At 49.9% G+C, this 23,053-nt stretch overlaps 2 protein-coding genes and 1 long non-coding RNA gene across 6 annotated transcripts in view; 1 reads left to right on the plus strand and 2 right to left on the minus strand.

The window, feature by feature from the left end:
- LRRC61 (leucine rich repeat containing 61) lies at positions 1 to 14,625 on the minus strand. 4 transcript variants are annotated; one of them, XM_033194374.1, is made up of 4 exons: positions 13,730 to 13,866; positions 12,602 to 12,662; positions 11,001 to 11,170; positions 1 to 1,459 (listed from the first exon to the last, which is right to left on the minus strand). In XM_033194374.1, the coding sequence occupies exon 4, from the start codon at positions 1,298 to 1,300 to the stop codon at positions 521 to 523; it is 780 nt and encodes a 259-aa protein (XP_033050265.1). In that variant the 5' UTR covers positions 1,301 to 1,459; positions 11,001 to 11,170; positions 12,602 to 12,662; positions 13,730 to 13,866; the 3' UTR covers positions 1 to 520. The 4 variants fall into 4 exon arrangements, with proteins under 4 accessions (XP_033050265.1, XP_033050263.1, XP_033050262.1 ...); XM_033194372.1 differs by having other exon boundaries at positions 12,602 to 12,686; positions 13,730 to 13,852; XM_033194371.1 differs by lacking the exon at positions 12,602 to 12,662 and having other exon boundaries at positions 13,730 to 14,625.
- On the minus strand, positions 5,433 to 8,999 carry ZBED6CL (ZBED6 C-terminal like). Its single transcript, XM_033194376.1, is given in 4 exon segments — positions 5,433 to 6,628; positions 6,630 to 6,786; positions 6,789 to 7,054; positions 7,056 to 8,999. Coding segments are annotated over 4 exon segments (693 nt in total). The 5' UTR covers positions 7,214 to 8,999; the 3' UTR covers positions 5,433 to 6,516.
- Positions 13,686 to 23,053, plus strand: part of LOC117073470 — an 18,246-nt gene continuing 8,878 nt past the window's right edge. The window contains exons 1-2 of the long non-coding RNA XR_004433242.1: positions 13,686 to 13,821; positions 21,075 to 21,172. This is a non-coding gene — a long non-coding RNA (uncharacterized LOC117073470). The remainder of the gene's footprint in view (positions 13,822 to 21,074; positions 21,173 to 23,053) is intronic.

The following is a 23,053-nucleotide window of genomic DNA, read 5'->3' on the forward strand; positions in this document are numbered from 1 at the left end:
TGCAAATGAAAACAGAAGCATTTAATAGATGTGTGGACGAGAAAGGGCAGAGAAGGTACCGGGGCGGGAAGGAGTACAGTAGCAGTCTGGAGAGGCACATTTGCAAGGCAGGGGAGTCCCGCTTCTGCTTCCAGGAGTGCTCTGGGCCACTCAGCCTGCCTACTCTCTCCCAACAGCTGGGACCAGAGGCTGGCCCATCCCTACCTTTCTCGCCTGTAGCCTCAGGAAGAAGTAATTCCTTCCACTAAGTCGCAGGCTAGAGCAGCCCGGAGTGGTAGCAGCTGCGGACACAGGCGCACGGGTGGTGGGAGCCTTTACACCTGCTCAAGGCCCTTCAGTGCCTCCTTGCAGCATGTGGAGGGATCACGGGGAGGGGCTGCTCTCAGGATAGGGATAAAGCAATAGCCCAGCATGCACGGCCAGTAACCAGGGTGAAGCAACCAAGACGAGTGTGGGGGCAGGGAGGGGAGCTGGGGGCAGCGAGGCCACCCGCCAGGCTGTCCTGGGCCATGGGCCACGTTCAGAAGACGAAGGAAGAGGTGGGGCCCGCAGAGTTGAGTGCCTGCTCCGCCTGGGCCAGGCTGTCGCTGGCCTGGCGTTCCAGGTCCCAGCACTCCTGCAGTGTGTCCTGGAACTGCCGGCAGGCCTCCTCCAGGATGGAGCTGCTCTGGCTGGGCCAGGACTCCCAGTAGCCTGGCTCCACCCAGGGCTGGGCCTCGGTGGCTCTGGGGCCGGAACTGGAGCTGGGACGCAAGGAGCTGTCCAGGTCTCGGCACAGCTGGTAGAACTCACTACCACGCCCAATCACACGCTCACCGTCGATGACTTTCAGGCCAGGCAGTAGCTCCCGGACTGCAGCCCAGTAGGAGGGGCTGGCACAGAGCGGGTTGCTGAGCCGGGCCAAAGGGTCTCGGAGCCGCAGGTACTCCAGGCACGGTAGCCCGGCCAGACACTGCAGCTGGCCCGGGGTGGCCAGTAGGTTGCCTGCGGCATTGAGACTCTGCAAGTTCTCACAGGTGGCCAGTGGCTCCAGGCCCGTTAGCCGATTGTTGGAGACATTGAGCACGGCCAGGTGGCGCAAGGAGGCCAGCGGGCCCAGGTGGGTAAGCGCGTTGCCTGATAGGTCCAGCCACTCCAGGCCCAGGCACTCTCCCAGGCAGCCCAGGTCGGCCAGTCCCACGCAACGCAGCTTCAGCAGCAGGATGGACTCCAGGGAGAACTCGCCTGTGCGCGACTTCAGCAGCTGGGGTGTGATTTGCAGCCCGCCAGCCTCTCCCGACTTCTCCCCTGGAGGCTCCATGAGAGGGAAGTCGGCTGGGATGGCCTGGGCCCTGGCAGGACTGTCACGGGGTTCCACTGGGGGTCAACTGGTGCTCGCCCCGAAGCAGGCACCTTCCACTCTCCCCAGGCCAGTGCCAGGAGGCCTGGTTCCAATTCCCTGCTCGAAGCCAGCCAGTCCCTGAAGAGAGACAATCAGTCAGCAGGCAGTACTTTCTGTGTCTTACGCAGCAGGTGACAGCAGGGAGTCTGACCCTGCTTTTATCATGAAAACCAACAATCTCGGCCAGGCAAGACCTGAAGACCAAGCTGGGACACAGCCCACAAAAACCATCTGAGTGACAGGGATGGGGTGCAGGCCCAACCCAATGGGAGCAGCCCAGACTGGCCTCGGCTGCTTAGGGCCATGCTGGACGGATTCAGGCCCAATATTACCATTTCTTTCCGTTAAGTCCAAACCAGGGGCAAAACATCATTATTTTACTTTTTCAGTAACCACTCACGATCCATCCCTATTAATTTGGGGGTGTACTTTAAGCCATTATGTTTGAACAGGCAATAGGTAACCAGCATCACCAGTTTGTTTTCCTTCTGGGATAATCAATATACATGCAACGCAAATGAGAGCACATGTGCCTTGTTTGATTCAGTCAGTATTACTGCAATTCTAACAGCAATGAATTCAAACTTGTTTCCAGATTATATGGGCCAAATGGTGCCTCTGGTTGGAGCTGTAGAGCATAAGAAGTTGGCCTTTAGTCCTAAAGGAGGAAACTGAGGTCAAGGTAGCAAAGGGTCAGGGACGGCTGGGGTAAGTGGCCGGCTAGGTCCCACACCCTTGCTCCTACCACTTCACTGCCCACCAAAGCCAGCTCTTTTACTCTGGCCTCAGCTGGACAGATCAATGGAACAGCACTGTTATATGTGCCAGACAGCATGGTGCCTGCTGCAAATACAACATAAATTTCCCAAAGGGCAGGCTGTCTTGGTGGGAGGGGAGGGTGGCTCCAGAAAGCCAGGATGGGCACATCAAATTGCCAGGGGCTGCAGGACCAGGTGAGCCCAGGTGCCAGTGCATGACTGTGGCACAAAGCAGGGGTGGCCTGGTGGAGGGACTGCAAGATTTAAGCAGGAAGGAAAATAACAGACCTCTTCCAAGCGCAGCTTTCCCAACCTGGCAGACTTTGGCCAGGTCCAGTCCCAGGAGTCTCACCCAGGCCGGCGGGGTGATGCCTGCCCTGCAGATCTGATGCAGGGTGTCGGCGACTCCCGAGTCTGAGTTTACACATCAACACTTTTCATTTTCCCCTCTCCAAGGAAACCAGGCCCAGAGCCTGGTCCACTTAGCTCCTCCCACACCGTCAACAAAGATATTTACTGTGTTCCCAACCAGGGAGGTAGCGAGGATGTAAACAGTTTTGCCATCCTTATGTACTCTCCACCCCGTCTGGGAAGGCGAGTCCTTGCGCTTATGGCCCCCATTTCCTTATCTAGCTCCCTTCTAGTCTGCAACACTCCAGTTCATTCTCTTTTATTTATACCTCATTTCTTTCCAAAAGGAACTGGAAGCATCTGCCAAGAAGTGTGGATTCCCTCAATGGGAATGGAATCTTTTGGGGTTTGTAAACAGGGAGCGATGCAATCAACTTTGCATTTGATTAAAGCTGCTCTGGCCCCTAAGATGCAGGGTGCAGGAGGAGCACCAGGTACTAGAAACCTGTCTGCTATGAAAACAAAAGATACAGGCCCTAAGGAGGGCAGGAAGCAATGGGGAGGAGGAAAAAGGGTCTAGGACAAGTGGGAATCTGGCTGGGTAACTGTATGCAAGGGGCTCCTTTTTTTTTTTTTTTTTTTGAGACAGAGTTTCACTCTTGTTGCCATGGCTGGAGTGCAGGGGTGCAATGGCGCGATCTCAGCTCACCGCAACCTCTGTCTCCCGGGTTCAAGCGATTCTCCTGCCTCAGCCTCCCAAGTAGATGGGATTACAGGCATGTACCACCATGCCTGGCTAATTTTTGTAGTTTTAGTAGAGATGGGGTTTCACCATGTTGGCCAGGCTGGTCTCGAACTCCCGACCTCAGATGATCCCACCTGCCTCGGCCTCCCAAAGTGTTGGGATTACAGGCATGAGCCACCCCACCTGGACTGGGGCTCCCTTCTCAGGCATGTGAAATACAGGTGGGACAGGTTGGAGACAAGAAGACATCCAGCTACACAGCACTCAGCTTGAGTGAGTGTGGCATGGGGCTCAGGAGGCAACTGGAGCTCCAGGCTGGAGGGATCCAGGCACCATCAGCAGGGAGATGGCAGCTGGCATCAAGGAAGGCATGCAGTGCTCAGGGCCAACCATGCTGGGGACACAGAGCTCTCTAAGAACCCGCAGGCCTCTCTCCAGGAGCATGCACCCCTCCCACCCACCATTTCAGGAGTGAATGTGGAAGATGTCCTGTACACAACGAGCAGCAGAGGTGGAGGCTAACCTATGAGGCTGAATGAATGAGTCTGTGAAGGATTCTGCCAAGCAGAGGGAAGAGAACACGGAAGGCTTTTAAGGAGTGAGACCAACACTGCTAGGACGCCCCACTGGACTCAGACAAGATGAGGCTGGAGACACAGCCACTGGATGAGCAGTCCTGGGCACAGGTGAGACCAGAGTGGGACTGCAGAGGTTAAGTGAATGCCCTGAGGAACTGGGTCAGTGGCTTTTTAGATGGAGATGATGGCTCAGCAAAGGGAGAGACCAAAGAAGCAGGCAGACAGAGGCAGGCAACTGTGCATGCACACACCAGGAACATGGTTTACAGAAGAGGAAACGGAGCAGAAAGACCCCAATGGGACAGAAATCGGCCCTTCCCTGCTGCCCTCCAACACACAGCCCTGCACCAGTGTGGCTCCGTCCTGCCCTCACCACGATGCAGGCCGCCTAGGTCTTGGTGATGGGTCGTGCAAAACCCTCATTCTCTTGGGAGTCAGTGACCTCTGCTGTGTTTCTGGTCCATCACCTGCACACTGCAAACAGGTAGCCCGGTAAGACCGAGAACCAGCCGGTGCCCACCTGTGCAACCACAACTAACATCAGGCTGCCCGCAGACATAAAGAGGATGGCTTCCCGCATGTCCACCAGGTTCAGCACTCCTGCAGTGGGAGCCGTCCTTGTCCTAACTATGGAAATGAAGGGAACAGAGACCTGGCCCAGCAAGAGAGTCTGGAAAGAGGACTGGTGACAAGGATGGCACTTGGGCCCTTTGAGGGAGGTTGACTGAGAACCAGAGAAGACGGTCCCAGGCCTTGGTGAGTGTCTTCTACCTGGGAAATGATGCCCGAAGGGCAAAACTAAGTCTAGGGGGAGGAATGCTTCAACCCAGAGCAGCCTCGGGTGGACTGGAGGCTCTAACGCTCTAGAAGAGGGGTTCCCAACCCTGGCACTACTGCCATCTGGGCAGGCTAAAGCCTTGGTTGTGGAGGCTGTCCTGTGCATTGAAGGGTGCTGAGCAGCATCACTGGCCTTTGTCCACTAGACACCAACAGAACCACTCCCCTTACCCCACTTGGAACAACTAAAAACGCCTCCAGACATTGTCAATGTCCACTGGGGGACAAAACTGCCCCTAGATGAAAGTGAAGGTTCTAGAGCCCAAGCCCCCTGGTTTGGTGCCATCAAGCTCTCTCACCCTCTTCCTTTCACCCCCACCCAATCTTCTCACATTCTTCTCCCAAGCCTCGCTGCCTCACCAGTCCTCTCCCGGAACATGAGCCCGCTCAGTGATGCCACAAAGCAGAGCCACGATGCCACTTCCAAGAACAGTTCCGACTGCTCAAGGATGGAAGCACAGACATGCACGCTGCCTAAGGCAACCTGAGGATGCATCCCATTCCCAGATCCTCCGCACTCCGACAGGTGAGTCAGGATCCTGCGAGTGAGGTGCAGGACACTGCAGGGAGAGATCCAGCAAGCCCTGCCCCTCCTATCCAGATGCAATGGCGTCAGAGCCAGGGGCAGTAGTAAGGTCCCTCCCCAAGACAAACCCAGCCTCCTATCACCTGTGAATGTGTCCCTATCACTCCACTCCCACACCTAGTGCTACAGGCAGTGGAGTCATCTAAGCAATCTGGAGGCCAGACTTGAATTCAAATCATACTATTCCAGTCATTGAAAATGTTTACAAAACTTTATTTAACAGGTGCAGTTACTATACTGTGAAAATGAAAATATCACATACTAAACAGTACCTAGGGTATGATCTCAATGTAAAAGAGGGAAAAATGTCAAACTGTTGATAGAGGCTATCTCTGAATGAAAGGACTATAGTTAATTTTTCCTGCTTCCTTACATTTTCAGTAATATCCAAATGTCAGAATGAATTGGTCACAGTGAAACACAGGGCTGGCAACCCACCTAGGAAAGGCAAAGGAACAGGTTCCTGGGGCTGCCAGCCAGTAAGGGGAGAGTCTGTCCCGTCACCTCCATGGCCAGTGACATGCTGCAAGTTAGGCCTGGAGCCTTCCCTGCCTCTTCCGACCTGCATCTCAGCAGCCACCCTACCCAGTGACCAGGAACCCTTAGGCTACCTGGATGCAAGTCTTGCGGGGTTGACGGGCCACCCCCTTCTTTCTTCTCCTGTCCAATCCCTTGTACACTTTTTGAGAAAGCAAGCCTCTTAAGGGCATGTATCCACTTACCCACACAGACAAGGTGTATTCAAGGACCTTCACACCTACTTATGTTTTAACAGAGCATCACATGTACAAAGCCACGTAGTACAAAATTCACAGTCACCTACGAAGAGAGTAAGCCTCTTCTCGGCACATACTGCTAGACATAAAGGAAGTAATGGGGAGATGGAAAATGACATCTCCCAGAAAAAAAAAAAAAATATGGCAATCTGTCAAGTGAGAAACTGACCCTTTCTTACCAAATAGGTTTAAGATTCTGGCCATCAGCATGTGGCACCCAGGATGTAACACCCGGCTCTCTGCTTTGACCTACTACAGACAGGGGCTCTCTAGGAGTTCACGGGCAGGGTGAGCACTGGCACCTGCCATGTCTGCCATCCCACCCTGAGCGGACTGCAGGGCCTGTATCCCTTTGGCCAGGTCACCACTAGAGCAGATGAGGGGAGGCGGGGTGTAGTGGGGGAACTGCTCCAGGTTGGTCTTCAAGTATGCTCAATGGCCTCCACCTTGAGAAAAGAGTTTTGCTCTACAAGGGTGAGGCTGTTCAGGGAGGCAAATATGCTTTCAGAGAAGGCTCTTGTCGGGGATAAGACAGATAGATGGTAGCCAGGCTTCTTGCTTCTTCTCCCAGGAAGCCAGGGGGTCGTCCTGGGCTCCAACGGTCTCATTCTCCCAGATACGTCCTGACAATGATGCTGGCCCAGTGGCTCTTCGTGGAGAGTGAGTCCCCACTCCTCTCGGAGGCCAGCAGCCCCACGCTCTCCAGCAAGCCCTTCTCCCTCTGGGCCAGCAGGAAGGCCCCAGAGCAGCCACTGCTCTGCAGGGGCTCCCCCAGCTCTTCCTCTCCACCTCGCAGCTCCTGGCTACCCTGGTGGGGTCCACACACAGACCCCTGGGGCTTTGCAGGGGGCTGGGGGCAGTCAAAGAGTATTCAGACACCCTAATCTCCTTCACCTTGTACACAAGGACTTGCTTCCAGTGGTCAATGTCGGCCCCCACAGGAAGGATGGCCTCAATCTTGCCTTTGAAGCAAGGGTCCAGCAAGGTGGCCAGCACAAACTCCTCACGGTAGAAGAGCTCATTGAGTTGACAGTCGGTGCAGGGCCAACCTCTTAGCCAGCTGGATGGCTGCGCCCGCCTCCCCGATACTCTGCTCCTGAAAGTGTCCGTGAACCTGCTCCAGGAAGATGTGCAGGTAGTGCAGCTGGGGCAGCACCTGGCTCAGAGAGGCCTGCACCACACTCACCTCGCGGACCGCCATCTGGAAGGGCTGCAGGAGCTTGCTGAGGCTGTCTGCCAGGCTCCAGAATGTGGCCGACAAGGTGACACCAGCCTTCTCCAGCTGGTGCCTGCCTTTGTACTCTTGAAGGGGCTGCTGCTGCTCCACCGGCCACTCCAGCAGGTGGTAGGCCAAGACCCAGTGGGCCAAGAGCTCCTCAAGAGGCAGGTGGGCCGGGAGGGCGTGCTGGCGCTGGCGCTGGAGCTGGGTGAGGAGCCCCCGGGCCCCCACAGAGCTTTAGAAATGGCTGCAGATGGCCCTGGCAGTGCCCAGGATGATCTGGACACTGTGATGGTGACACAGAAAGTTTCTCACCAGGGAGTCAAGGCAGTGGGTGAAACAATGGATGTGGGTATAGCCCTTGCCCTTGGCCACCTGCTCCAGGCTGGGGCAGCCGCCCGATACCAGTAAGCCCACTCCTGAAACCCCCCACCTTGAAAATGTTTCACAGGAGACTAGGGTTCCACTGGATTGCCCAACACTTGATCTCTGGCTACTGGAAGACTGAAAATTAGACTAAGGTGCTGAGACACCAAGGGACACCAAGGTTAGGTGAGAGTTTCCTAATCCTAGGGCATGGCACTTGCTTCATACCCCAGATCCGTCCTTCACTGGATTGGGCTAGGCCTACCATCCACAACAGGGAGTATGTGTGTGTATTCATAAAACACGTGACTTGGGAAGGCTAAATGTTAAGACCAGTGCCCCTGTACCCCTCCTGTGCTGTCCAGGGAAGGATACATGAAGCAAGGATTAAAATTCTTAACTTTTCCAAATTCTTGGGTTCAAGGGAGCCCCGTAAGGGAGGGCCTCTTCCTGTGGTGTGCACAGCCGGCATCCTGCCCTGCTGCAGCGCTGATTCAGTATCACGGTAACTAAGGAGAAAAGGGGGCCCCATTTACATCCTGTAGGATCACCACGAACCTCCCTTGCTGGGCTGAAATGGGACAAGCATGATAGAACGTGTTCAGGGGTGCACATCTGATCCTGGGTTTGTTTTCCCCTGATGCTGCCCCCTCTAGTTCCTGTATTTGTCTGGACTTTGTAGCAGTTGGTGACTGCTAGGTGGCCTAGTTTGTGTAAATATACTGTGTTGGTCTTTCTCCATGTTCTTTTGGGGTTTTATTATTTACAAACGTTTTTGTATTGAGAGAAAAATGGCCAAGGCATCTTTACAGAAAGTTCTGAACCAGGCAAAAAGGATGTAAAACATGAGTTTGGGGGACCCTCGTATTGAAGTGGGGATCTTGAACTATCTTTTCTTTGTGTTTCCCTTCCTCTCTTTCCTATTTTGAACCAGATCTTCTGCCCTAAAAACTCGACTTCTATCCTACCCAGTTCTCCACTGACCTCCCCCAAAAGAAAACCTACATACCCACACACGCATATATTGAATTCTTGGGCTGTCTCTGCAACTCTTAAATGATGTATGTGAACAACCTGAAGAAATTAGGAACCCTCCATCTCTTGTTGCCAACCTGAGTCAATGTGGTTCACCCCAAACACTTAAGACACTGCTTTATTTGGATGGATCAAACCTACTTAATCTGTCATCTCAAAGGAGGGGGAAGCGACCAGGGGCTTCCACGTAGAAGTGGGGTCAGGAGACCAGGCAAAGGAATATGAGTATATATCCAAGTCACTTGGGAATTGTGTGCAGGTGCAAGAAACCTTTTTTTTTTTTTTGAGACCAGGTCTTGCTCTGTCACCCAGACTGGAGTGGAGTGGCACAATCTTGGCTCACTGCAGCCTCAACCTCCCAGGCTTAAGCAATCCTCCCACCTCAGCCTCCCGAGTAGCTGGAACTACAGGTGTACACCAACACGCCTGACTAATTCTATTTTTTTTTTTTGAGACAGAGTCGTGCTCTGTCGCCCGGGCTGGAGTGCAGTGGCCGGATCTCAGCTCACTGCAAGCTCCACCTCCCGGGTTTACACCATTCTCCTGCCTCAGCCTCCTGAGTAGCTGGGACTACAGGCGCCCGCCACCTCACCCGGCTAGTTTTTTGTATTTTTTAGTAGAGACGGGGTTTCACTGTGTTAGCCAGGATGGTCTCGATCTCCTGACCTCGTGATCCACCCGTCTCGGCCTCCCAAAGTGCTAGAATTACAGGCTTGAGCCACTGCACCCGGCAATTCTTTCTATTTTTTTGTAGAGACAAGGTCTCACTATGTTGCCCAGGCTGGATTCCAACTCCTGGGCTCACGCAATCTTCCTTCCTTGGCCTCCTAAAGTGCTGGGACTATAGGGGTGAGCCACCACACCTGGCCCAGTGCAAGAACTTATGTCAAAGTGGCTACAAGATTGTTTAAAAGGAGACAGATGAATGTAACCCCATGTTTAATGCTAGAAACCAAAGCTTTATGTGAAATCTTGAATTTAGGGGCAGGGAGGGAGGGTAGAAAGGCTTGTACCTTCCCTAATCCCTGGCCCCTCATTCCTGAACTGCAGGAGACCAAGCCCCTTGGGTTTTGGTTACTCCATCTCTGGGATGCATCTATTGGATGACTGATTTTTCTGTACCAGGTACTTCCTTTCCCATTTCCTAATCACTTTGTAACACACATGCTGACCCTTTTCACTTCCCTTCTCACTTCCCTGGACAGATATAATGAATAAAGACTTTCTGGTACTGAAACTAAAAAAAAAAAAAAAAAAAAAGATAAAAAAGATCTGACAATGAGTGACGTTAAACATTATTCACCAGGGTAATGTTTAAAAAGAGTCACCAGAGATGGCAGGGCTGCCTATATAACAGGTGACAAGACGGCTAAGAAGGCTCAAGCAAGACTCTGGACAGAAGGAGGAGCTCCTTCCAGCCAGAAGAGCCTCAGAAGGGTTAAGTGGCAACAGCTTCAAGCCTATCTCACAAGAACTTTCAGCCACCAACAAATCCAAGAAATGAAGGCCTACTGCAGGGTGATGATTGTGGAGGGGCTAGGTTAAGCTGCAAAGGAAACACAGGCTGCTGTCCTGGGCCCACAACTGCTCTCGGATGTCACACTGGAGGGGACTTAACTCACACTTCATGACTGAGGAAACTGCCACCACAGAGTGTGAACATCCAGGCCTCCAGAGGCCGTCTGCAGAACAGGGTCACACTCCAAAATCTTTTTTTTTTTTTCAGACTGGGTCTTGCTCTGTCACCCAGGCTGGAGTGCAGTGGCATGATCTAGCTTGTTCCAACCTCTGCCTCCTGGGTACAAGTAATCCTCGCAATCTCAGCCTCCCAAGTAGCTGGGACTACAGATGTGCACCACCATACACAGCTAATTTTTGTGTTTTTTGTAGAGACGGGATTTCACCATGTTGCCCAAGCTGGTCTTGAACTCCTGGGCTCAAGCGACTCCCCTGCCTCAGCCTCCCAAAGTACTGGGATTACAGGTGTGAGCCACTGCGCCTAGCACACCCCAAAATCTTCATCTTAAGACCTACCCAGTTACCCCAGGACACCAATCTTGTTCTGTTTCCCAATTAGCTTTGTCTCATCATAAATGCTATACTCTGTAGATACTCTTGATTCACTCAATCATTTAACAGAAAGTCATCAAATGTCTACTTTGAGCCAGCACTGTGCATTCAAGATATGAATAGAAGAGAGTAGTTGCCTGGCTGGCACTTGGGGCTCAGGATGAGATGACAACCTAGAAATGGGCTCATGACTAGACCAGGGGGAAAGTAGGGTATGGTGCTATGAGGTGGGGAGGGATCCCTGGGGGGGCCCCAGGCTGACCTACTGAGAAATACTGTCTTGCAAGGGGTTGTTTACCTTAGGCTATTGCTTCACAATCTTCAGTCCCCGCAGACCCATCAGGGAGATCTGGGATCTTGTGTCATCACTGGTACAACAGTAACACCACCATGTTCTCTTCCACGGGAGTACTTCAGGATGACAGTGCAGCTGGCACTTTTGAGAGTCAACCTTCAATCCAAATGAATCTAAAACGTAAATTTTAAAAAGAAAGTCATTGACAAATTCCAGTACTTTATTACTAAGAAGTTATTTGTGGCTGGGTGTGGTGGCTCACGCCTGTAATCCTAGCACTTTGGGAAGCCAAGGTGGGTGGACTGCTTTGAACTCAGGAGGCTGAGACCAGCCTGGGCAACATGGCGAAACCTTATCTTTACAAAAAAAAAAATACAAAAAATCAGCCAGCTGTGATGGCCCATGCCTGTGGTCCCAGCTTCTTGGCAGGCTGAGGCTGGAAGATGGCTTGAGCAGGGAAGTGGAGGTTGCAGTGAGGCGTGATTGCACCACTGCACTCCAGCCTAAGCAACAGAGCCAGACCCTGTCTCAAAAGGAAGAAGTTACTTGTGACACACATCACCACAGCTGACAACACACTGGAGGCCTACAACCACAACAAGGCAAGATTCCAAGGGCTTCCAAGCTGAGGCACGGCCTTTTGGGCTGCACGCCTGCGCACAGTCGATCATGTGGGCGGCAGTCGGGAAAGCGCCCTAGCCAGGCCTCACAGGAAGCAGGCACATCCCTGGGAGGCAAAAGGGAAAGAGGGCCAGGCCGGGGTGACGGCAGGGCGGGGTGATGGCAGAGCGGGTGGAGGAGACTGTGGGGAGAGCTGTTCAGGAGGTGGCCCATGCCTAAGTCTTGAGTGGAAGAGGAGGAAACGATGGAGAGAGAGACTCCATAGTGATCCTCTTTACTCATACAGGTCCATGTGGGCTATTTTGGGGCAAATCTTCAGGCAAGTTTCTAGAGAAACTGAGGGAAAACACCAGAGGGGCTGCCCAGGTAATGCTGACAATACAGGGAAGTGAGAGGATGAGCAGATCTCAAAGGTGACTGAGAGGCAGAGGAGAGAGACAAAGAAAAACCAAAGTAAAGTGAAGTTAAGGAAACCAAGAAAAGACTTTCCAAAAGCAGTGGTCAACGGGGTCAAAGGTCCCTTCAGTGGGTGGTACAGCAGGAAGTAGGGGAGAAGCAGGAACCAGGAATGCTGGAGGTGGGGGTGGGAGGGAAAAGGCTTGGCTCGGTCCCTAAACAGAGAGAAGATGCCCTGGGAAGAGCGGGGAGGCTAACTACACAGGCAAGAGAAGCTTCCTAGAGAAAGGGATCCAGGACACAGGTGGTGGAAGGGATCGGCCTCAGAGACCAGGAAGAAATCTTATTTTTCCTGACAGAGGAAGTAGGATGGGACTGGTGACAGGCAAGTCCTGGAGTGCAGCACAGTAGGAAGTGAGGCAGCTTATGCCTGAGAGCCAGGCGTGTTGACTGTTCAGGGGGAGACTGTTCAGTGTTGACTGTAAAGGCAGCCAGCGGCTGGCTGAGTGATCTGGCTTAGCCTGGGCTGGGAAGCACCTCCGCACACTGGTTCAAGACATTAGACACGTTCTTCTCATTGGTCTTACCAGGCCTTTTCCCAAGTGCGTGCCCAGAAGGAAAGGGGCCACTCTTCTACTTCTCTTGTGCCTGCAAGAGAAGTAGAACTCCACCCTGGGCATTCCATGATTATGCCAGGATCATGGATCACTCCTCACTCCGCCCAGGCCCTCCCGCCCCCTCTGCTCTCAACTCCAGCACTGCGTGGGGGAGGGAGTGTCTACTCCACTCCCACCAGACAGGGGATTTTAAGCACCTGCTGGGCCCACAAGTCTCATCTTCCTCCACAACATCTGTGAGAAGATTGAAAGGTGGTGAGAGAAAGGGATTGGAAGAGACGAACGTGTGAAAGGAAAAGAGGAGAGTAAGCCACTGTGTTTTGGGGTTTTGTCCCACATGCAAATTTGACTACCTATAAAGCCTAAGCGGCCGGGCGGCGGTGGCTCACGCCTGTAATCCCAGCACTTTGGGAGGCTGAGGCGGGGGGATCACGAGGTCAGGAGATCCAGACCATCCTGGCTAACACAGTGAAATCCCGTCTCTACTGAAAATACAAAAAAAAAAAAAAATTATCGAGGCGTGGTGGCGGGCGCCTGTAGTCCCAGCTACTCCGAAGGCTGAGGCAGGAGAACCGTGTGAACCCGGAAGGTGGAGCTTGCAGTGAGCCGAGATCGCGCCACTGCACTCCAGCCTGGGCGACAGGGCGAGACTCCGTCTCAAAAAAAATTAAAAAATAAAAAATCCTAAGCAAGATGTTTTGAATAATAATCATGCATCATTGGGTTTCATACTGTGCAAAAAAATGACACAAAGTGAGATGTGATTCAAACGACATGGCAGCACTCTGCTCTTTTCTGGAAGCCTTAGGGCTTAACAATGGAGTCAGAGCATGTCAGAGCCTCGTCTACACTATGGGAATACTAAGCACCCGCCTCAAGAGATTGTTAGGGTTAAACGAGTTAATATCATAGTATTTCAGGGCAGTTCTCAGCACAGAGGGAGCGATGGGTAAGGGCTGACTGTTTCGGAAGATTCTGGCCTCGCCCAGTGTGTTTGGGCGCGGGGGCAAGGCTGGCCAATGAGGTGGCCCCCCGGTGCCGGCACAGTCCCGACAGCCGCCCCCTCCCCTGAACCTCTGCGGCCCAGTCCCCGCTTACCTGAGGGGTGGAGCCGGCAGCCCGCGGAGCCACTGGCCAAGCTGGGAAGTCCGGCGCAACTCCGCTCCGCAGAGCCGGCGCCTCCTCGGCGGGTAAGAGCCGCAGCCCCGCCGCCAGCCGCTTAGCGGCCCCTGACCCCTGGGCCCCTTGCCCACCACCCGACGGGTTGGCCAACGTGCTTCTCCAAGCGCCGCAGGCCTGAGCTCCTGGAACGCACCCAGGGGCCTGGCCAAAGGCCGTAGTGGGCGCTCTGGAATCCAGGATGCACCAGGGGTTACTTCCGGGAACGCAGCTCGTGGGGGTCTCCGCGCGCACCCCCTGCCCCGCAGTTGGTACGTTCCTCCTGCCTGCGGCCCCTGAGTGCGCAGGCGTAGGCAGCGCGGCAATGCGGCCGGAAGCGAAGGGGCCGTGAGGTTGACAGTTGGTAATCGTTTATCGGTGCGGTCTTAGAGAAAGGACCTCCAAGCCCTTATTCAATACATGTTGGGTGGGTGGTCACATGTGCCAGTCTCCGGACAGATGGCGGCCTAGATTTCCTCCCGGACTCGGTGGCACCCAAGGCCCCCTACACGCCAGCGCTGTGCGTGCCAGGCTGACCACCCGAGTGCGACCCGGGCCTCGTCCGCACGTGCAGACGGAAGGAGCCACAAAGACAATAAGAATCCAGGTCTCCCCGCGTGGAAGGCTCATCTGTCGATTCAGGAAACCCATTCAGGGTGACTCCTGGTGTCCCGATCCAGGCCCTAAGAGAAGGTTCTTGGATATCATGCAAGAAAGAATTCAGGGCAAGCCCATAAAGTGAAAGCAAGTTTATTAAGAAAGCAAAGAAATAAAAGAATGGCTACTCCATGGGCAGAGTAGCCCCAGGGCTACTCGTTACCCATTTTTGTGATTATTTCTTGATTATATGCTAAACAAAAGTTGGATTATTCATTAGTTTCAGAGAAAGGGGTGGGCAGTTCCCGGAACTGCGGGTTCCTCCCCTTTTTAGAGCATGTAGGGTATTTCGCGATGGTGTCATGGCGTCTGTAAACTGTCATGGTGCTGGTAGGAGTGTCTTTTAGCAGCTAATGCGTTATCATTAGCGCATAATGAGCAGTGAGGACCACCAGAGGTCCCTCCCATTGCCACCTTGGTTTTGGTGGGGTTTAGCGGGCTTCTTTACTGCAAACTATGTTATCAGCAAGGTCTTTATGACCTGTATCTTGTGCCAACCTTCTATCTCATCCTGTGACTTAGAATGCCTAACTTCTTATGAATGCAGCCCAGTTGGGCTCAGCCTCATTTTACTCAGCCCTTATTCAAGATGGAGTAATTCTGGTTTAAACACCTCTGACCCTGGGGCAAATACCTGCTGCCTGATGACTCCCAGAAGTCCTAAACACCCAATCCAGAGAACATCTGGGCCTGCATCCGCTCGGGTGCTCTGCCACTCCTGCAGGCTACAAATTGTGTGGGAGCCAAAGAAGTCACGTTCCCTGGGTGAGCACAAAATGCCTCTTTGTCCCATGTTGGTTCCACATGTGCACCAAATGAACCACTTTTGTCTCCCTGGCTACATTGAATTTCTTTCCGCCTCCTGAGTTGGACATATTCAAGGGGCTGTCCTGGGGGCAGGCTTCCCTAGTCTTCCCAGGGGCAACCTTAGCTTTTCCCATCTCTTTCAGATGACCCTCCTCCTGTTCCAAGCAAATTAATGCCAAGCCAGTTTAGTTCTCCAGCTTGGGCTACAGCTGGGACCCCTGCCCAAGAATAGTGATTTTTATCTTTACACTTTATCCAAGTTATTTTTATTTTTATTTGTTTGAGATGGAGTCTCACTCTCTTGCCTAGGCTGGAATGCAGTGGTGTGATCTCAGCTCACTGCAACCTCCACCTCCTGGGTCCAAGCGATTCTCCTGCCTCAGCCTCCCAAGTAGCTAAGACTACAGGCATGAACCACCACACCTGGCTAATTTTTGTATTTTTAGTAGAGAAGGGGTTTCACCATATTGGCCAGGGTGGTCTTGAACTCCTGACCTCAAGTGATCTGCCCGCCTTGGCCTCCCAAAGTGCTGGGATTACAGGTGTGCGCCACCCTGCCCAGCCATACCCAAGTTATTTTTAATCTCACTTGATCTTCTCCATGCCTCAGAGATGGAAGTATTAGTTTCTGCGTTATACAGATGAGAAAATTGAGACTCACACAGCGTGTTACAGTAGGAAATGGGACTAAAAAAAAATTATTCAAACAATTGTTAAGATGAGAGACTTTATTCAAGAACAGCTGCAATAGGGGCTGTGCAGTAGGGGCAAAAAGATCAGGCTTAACATCAAATACAAGGACAGGTGGAGATTTATAGTTAAGCAACAGGGTGGAGGTCAGCAGATGGAAAATTACTGAGAGGACACATAAAGGCTAGGGAGATTTTTTGCTGAATGCAAGCCAAGGTGATCAGATACCAAGGTTAGGGGATTTTTGTTGAACTGACTCAGCAAGATTCTTGCTAAAACTGAACTAAGTGAGCTAAGGACCAGCCCAGGGTCAGGGCCTATTCAAAAAGAGGACTGAGAGGAGACTGACTCAAGTTTAGCCAAGGAGTGAGTTCTTTTCATGAGCCACCAATGATTTGGGTTGTATTGTCAGAGGCGTCCTAACCAGAGTGACTCTATCCTAAATAAAGGTTGGAGAAGGCAAGACCTGCTGGGTTGCATTCCCAGGAAGTTAGCACTCTTGATCACAAGATGTTTATTGTTGAGGAAACAAGTTAATGGAAAAAGGCATTCTTGTTTTGTTTTGGAGTCTCACTCTGTTGCCCAGGCTGGAGTGCAGTGCCACCATCTTGGCTTACTGCCTTCTCTGCCTCTCGGGTTCAATTGATCGTCCTGCTTCAGCCTCCGAAGTAGCTGGAATTACAGGTATGCACCACTTTACCTGGCTAATTTTTATATTTTTAGTAGAGACAGGGTTTTGCCATATTGGCCAGGCTGGTCTCGAACTCCTGACCTCAAGTGATCCACCCACCTCAGCCTCCCAAAGTGCTGGGATTACAGGCGTGAGCCATGGCACCCAGCCTGGAAAAAGGCATTCTTAATTTAAACTATGTTTCACTCTAAAGATAATAGTCCACTCATAAATGTTTGCTGAAATTAATTGCACAAGAGAATAACAATACAAATAGTCTGTCACAAGCCGATCACAAGCCTTTATAATAAAATACACTATTCTTACCTCTAATATCCTACACAAGGAAGCATTACATTTGAGGTAGGGCATTCCTCCTCTTGCTTCCTGAGGACACCCTACTCTAAGAGATTAGTTTCTAATAAACCATTTTAACTTTACTGTACTCTGCGACTCACCCTGAATTCTTTCCTGTGCAAGATCTAAGAACCTGCCCTTGGGGTCTGGGATGAAACCCCTTTTCTGGTAAGAGTACTGTTACATGGGATCCATACTATGGGTTCAGAGCTGGTCCCTTTCTAGCGTTAATCCAGAAACACTCTAAAACAAGGAGTTTCTTACTCAAAAGAGGGCAAAAGACCAGTCAGGGATGGACTGGGAGAGGACGAATGGAAGGAAATGCTGATCTTCCTGTAGGTGCAAAACTTTTCACTGCAGCCAAGCCGACTTTCAGGAGGGAGGACCTAAAATCATCTCGTTTTGGTAGGTGTTTTACAAAAGGATAAATAGGACTGACTCCTGCCTCTAGAGCTTCCAGATACAGCATCCCTGTTTGCCCCGTTTGCAGGGGTGACAGAAAGTGGGAAGTAGCTACATTAGCTGCTGACTCTGTCTCGAGTCAGGGGAGAGGCTGGTGGGGTTAGTCCCAACAGTGTTTTAAAATGTAGAGTAATTGTCAAGACTGGAGTCAGGGCGAACAAACAAACAATAAATAAATACAAAGTAATTGGATGGACAAAGTGCTTTGCCTCCCATCTTCCCAAAGGCAAAGGCACCTGAATTTGCTAGCCTGCCCTAACTCTTCCTGGACCATTTCATAGCCTTGTGGAATGTCAGAGCTAGACAGATTCTTAAGAAGTCTGTTCTGGGCCAGGCGTGGTGGCTCATGCCTGTAATCCCAGCACTTTGGGAGGCCGAGGCAGGTGAATCACATGAGGTCAGGAGTTCGAGACCAGACTGAGAAACAGGGAGAAACCCCGTTTCTACTAAAAATACAAAATTAGCTAGGCATGGTGGCGCATGCCTGTAATCCCAGCTATTCGGGAGGCCAAGGCAGGAGAATCACTTGAACCCAGGAGGCGGAGCTTATGGTGAGCCGAGATCACGTCACTGGACTCCATCCTGCGTGGGCAACAGAGCTAGACTCTGTCTCAAAAAAAAAAAAAAATCTGTTCCACACCCCCAATTTTACAAATGCTGTGCAGTGAATACGTGTCAGAGTCACTCGACTTGGAACTGGGGATTTTCCCAGTAGAGTGTATACTTTAACTCTTACTTGCTCAGTAATAGACCAGGTGAAGATTAAATCCAAATTTTTGTCTACAGCCCAGGTATCTACCTACTTCAGCAGTGGTTTGGGATGTAGAAGGACCTGGGAAACTTGTTTGAAAATGCAGAATACAGGGCCCACACCCATTCTGTGGGTCTGGAACGAGCCCAGAAAATGACTTTTAAAGTAAACCCCTAAGGGAGTGAAATGCATCAGAATCACACGGTATATGTAAGCTTTTGAAAAACACTGATCTAAAGCAAACTTTTGGGCTCACAGGCCCCCTAAAGAACCTTGAAAAACTCTGTACATTTTTTGTTTGTTTGTTTTGTTGTTGTTGTTGTTGTTGAGATGGAGTCTCACTCTGTCACCCAGGCTGGAGTGCAGTGGTGTGATCTTGGCTCCCTGGGTTCAAGCGATTCTTCTGCCTCAGCCTCCTGAGTAGCTGGGACTACAGCTCGGTGCCACCATGCCTGGCTAATTTTCGTATTTTTGGTACAGACGGGGTTTCACCATATTGGCCAGGCTGGTCTTGAACTCCTGATCTCGTGATCTGCCTGCCTCGGCCTCCCAAAGTGCTGGGATTACAGGTATGAGCCACCACACCTGGCAACTCTGTACATTTTAAAGTTGGCATCTTTATTAGTTTTCCAGGACTAGAGTAAGAAAATACCACAAACAGGATAGCCTAAAAAACAGAAAGGTATTGTCTCTTGGTTCTGGAGGGTAGAAGTCTGAAATCAGGGTTTTGTAGTCTCTCTGAAAGCTCCAGGAAAGAATCTGTTCCGTGTCTTTTTCTTAGCTTGTGGTGCTCCCAGAAATCCCTCGTGTCTTTTGGCAGAGATAAGACCACTCCATAATGATCTCTGAGCACAGACAAAACAAGAACATTATCCAAACCACAGGAAACCTCCCTATCCTGGCTGATAAAAATGACTACTGCTTTTCACCATCATAGCTTTAGCCTCACTCTATTCTTCTTGTCTTCTCCATAAGAATTATCTAAAAAATACACAATTATAGAATTGCCCCTACTTCCCGACATCATCCCATTGAGAGGAAATCCCCATTTTCTTGCACCCTCCTCCAGATCTACTAAAACAAGCTCTGTCCTAGAGAAAGTCCTTTTTAACACCCTCTTGTGAGACACCTCATAGTTCTCTTGGTTTACTTTCTTCCTCCTTGCAAGGAGCCAATACACCCAACCCCATTCAACTGCAGATGTATTCTTGGTGGTCACAGATGTATAGAGAAAAGTCAATGCATTTCCTCAGCTACTGAAATGGATTCAACAAAATTCAATATCCATCTGGATAATAACTAGATTGTAGTGAAATAGAAATAGATGCCTGTTTTCTTAGCATGATCAAATATATCCACCTCAGCCTTAAAGGTAGTATAATGCTTACATGAAAAACATGAAATGTATTCCTGTTAAATTCAAGAATAAGATAATCACATATATGATTACCATTATCATTTAACATTGTTCTGGTGGTTTTAGTCAACACCAGTAGTTAAGAGAGAGAAATTAGAGGCTTATTAACTGGAAGATAAGAGGTAAAATTATCATCATTTCAAGTGACTTGATTGCATAAATGAGAAACACAAGATAATTAACTGACAAAAATTACTAGAGCTAATAAAATAATTCAGTAAGGTGTCTGGCTTTAGTATTGATAAATGGAAATCGAAAGCCACCATGTATGCAAACAACAACCAGTTAGAAAATGTAAAGGAAGGCCAGACGCAGTGGCCTACACCTGTAATCCTGGCACTTTGGGAGGCCGCCAAGGCAGGCAGATCACTTGAGCCCATAAGTTTGAGACCAGCCTGGCCAACATGGAGAAACCCTGTCTCTACTAAAAATACAAAAACTTAGCCGGGCATGATGGTGCACGCCTATAATCCTAGTTACTTGGGAGGCTGAGACACGAGAATCACTGCCAGAAGGCAGAGGTTGCAGTGAGCTGAGATCATGCCATTGCACAACAGAAGGAAATTCATTAAATAAATAAATGAAGGAAGGAAGGAAAGACTCCAGCTGTTTACTAACAATAAAAAAGATTAAGCATCAAGGAAAAAGCTTAGCAGAAAATGCACAAAATCTATGTGAAAAAACCCAAACCTTTAAGCATCACTAAAGACAACAAAAAGAAAACCTGAATAAATGGAAAAGCATATCACGTTCAGGGGCAGGAGGACTAAATATCTAAAAGATATCTGTTCTCCCTAAAATAGGCTACCAATTTAACGTAATCCCAGGAAAAATTCCAACAGGAACTTTTAAGAACCAGATTCTCAGCCAAGCATGGTGGCTTATGCCTGTAATCCCAGCACTTTGGGAGGCTGAAGTGGGTGGATCACGAGGTCAAGAGATAGAGACCATCCTGGCCAACATGGTGAAACCCCTTCTCTACTAAAAATACAAAAATTAGCTGGGCATGATGGCACACACCTGTAGTCCCAGCTACTTGGGAGGCTGAGGCAGAAGAATCACTTGAACCCGGGAGACAGAGGTTGCAGTGAGCTGAGATCGAGCCACTGCACTCCAGCCTGGCAACAGAGTGAGACTCCGCCTCAAGAAAAAAAAAAAAAAAGAACCAGATTCTAGAGCTCAGGTGGAAAAATAAACAAGAATAGCTAGAAAACTTCAGATAAAGAATAGCGATGGCTGGGGGTTGGTAGGAACAAGCCCTGACACATATCAACATATATTTAAAGCTACTACAGTCGAAACACTATGTATTTGTGCAATGTATTGACAGCCAGATTAATGGAATGGAATAAAAAGTCTAAAAACAGGCCCAGTGTATTGCATAAAGCAAGCATGGTACATCCACATGATGGAATATTAGGCATTCATTTTTGTTGTTTGTTTTTTGAGACAGAGTTTCACTTTTATTGCCCAGGCTGAAGTGCAATGGTGTGATCTCGGCTCACTGCAACCTCCACCTCCTGGGTTCAAGGGATTCTCCTGCCTCAGCCTCCTGAGTAGCTGAGATTACAGGTATGTGCCATCATGCCCAGCTAATTTTGTATTTTTGGTAGAGACGGGGTTTCTCCATGTTGGTCAGGCTGGTCTTGAACTCCTGACCTCAGGTGATCCACCTGCCTTGGTCTCCCAAAGTGCTGGAATTACAGGCATGAGCCACCACGCCTGGCCTATGCATTCATTTTTAAAAATAAGGAAACTGTGTACTGATATGGACTGACTTTTCAGGATACATCATTAAGTCAGTTTAAAAAAAAAAGAGTATAGTCTTGGGAGTGTTTGTGTTTTTAAAAGGAGAATACATGCATGTATGAATATACATAAGCATGTATATGTTTACTTCTACATGCTAGAGTTTCTCTGGAAAAGACATACAAGAACTTGTAACAATGACCCAGGGAGGGGAACTGTGTTGTTAAGGGGCAAAGAGGGCATTTTCACTGTGAGCTAATTTGTACCTTTTGAATTTTATTTCATAGGAATGTCCTTCCTAATCAAAAACTGCAGTAAAATATGTTGAATGCTAATAACGAATTAGTATGTAAAACGTACAACATATTTTCCTTATAATTTTTTTTTTTTTTTTTTTTTTGAGACGGAGTCTGGCTCTGTCACACAGGCTGGAGTACAGTGGCCGGATCTCGGCTCACTGCAAGCTCCGCCTCCCGGGTTCACGCCATACTCCTGCCTCAGTCTCCCGAGTAGCTGGGACTACAGGTGCCCGCCACCTCGCCCGGCTAGTTTTTTGTATTTTTTAGTAGAGATGGGGTTTCACCATGTTAACCAGGATGGTCTCGATCTCCTGACTTCATGATCTGCCCATCTCGGCCTCCCAAAGTGCTGGGATTACAGGCTTGAGCCACCGTCCCCGGCCAATTTCCTTATAATTTTTTACTCCTTCCATCCTGAGCATCTTTTCTGTATTTTTTGGCTATGTGCATATCTGCTTTGGAAGTGCTGTTCAGTATTGGGTTGTCTTTTCCTGACTGATTTGTAGGCGTTGCTAGCATCTTTGGCTGCATATCCTCTGCCAGGTGTATGGATTGTAAAGATCCTCCCCAGCTGTAGCTTCCCATTTCTGCCTTCATCGTGTGTTAGCAGGACAGAAGTTTATCATGATGACGTTCAATTTTAATGAATTTTGATTTTCATGAAGTTCAGTTTGTCAGTCTTCTATAGTCATTGCTTTTTGTGTCCTTTTAGAGAAATCTTTGCCTACTTCATCACTTGTATATATTTTTAAAATAATAAATATATATAATAATAAATATTATTATTTTGAAACAAGGTCTTGCTTTGTCACCCTGGCTGGAGTGCAGTGGCGTGATCACAGTTCACTGCAGCCTCGACCTCCTGGGTTCAAGCGAGCTGCTCGCCTCAGCCTTGTGAGTAGCTGGGACTACAGGTGTGTGCCACTGTGCCCAATTAACTTTCTTTTTTGTTTGTTTGTTTTTTTTTGTAGAGATGGGATTTTGCCATGTTGCTCAGGCTGGTCTTGGGCTCAAGGGATCCACCCACCTTAGCCTTCCCATGGGCTGGGATTACAGGCATGAGCCACTAAGCCCAGCCTTAAACATTGTTTTTAAATAATAAAGCATTTTAAACATCTAGAAAAGCACAAAAAATATTGTTTCAGATACCCACAAAAAACACCTCAAAGAGTAGCTATATGTTTGCCACATTTGCTTCAGACATCTCCCTGTCTTTTTCAAAGAAAAAGTTGTGACATACCCAAAGCTCCATCGCCCCCACCCTATTTTCTTTCCCTATTTCCTTCTTCTGAGCCAATCAGTACCCTTAGGTAGAGGCTGATCACTCTCTTCTATAAGCCAGGGTTCTTTGGTGCAAACAATAGACATAACTCTACCTATTAATAGTTCAAGGAAAAATGCATTT

This window comes from Trachypithecus francoisi, unplaced genomic scaffold, assembly GCF_009764315.1.
Source record: "Trachypithecus francoisi isolate TF-2019V2 unplaced genomic scaffold, Tfra_2.0 Lachesis_group4, whole genome shotgun sequence".
Lineage (NCBI taxonomy): Eukaryota > Metazoa > Chordata > Mammalia > Primates > Cercopithecidae > Trachypithecus > Trachypithecus francoisi.

Coding starts and splice junctions, on each gene's coding strand:
- LRRC61 (XM_033194371.1), bottom strand. CDS start 1,300: ATGGAGCCTCCAGGGGAGAAGTCGGGAGAGGCTGGCGGGCTGCAAATC.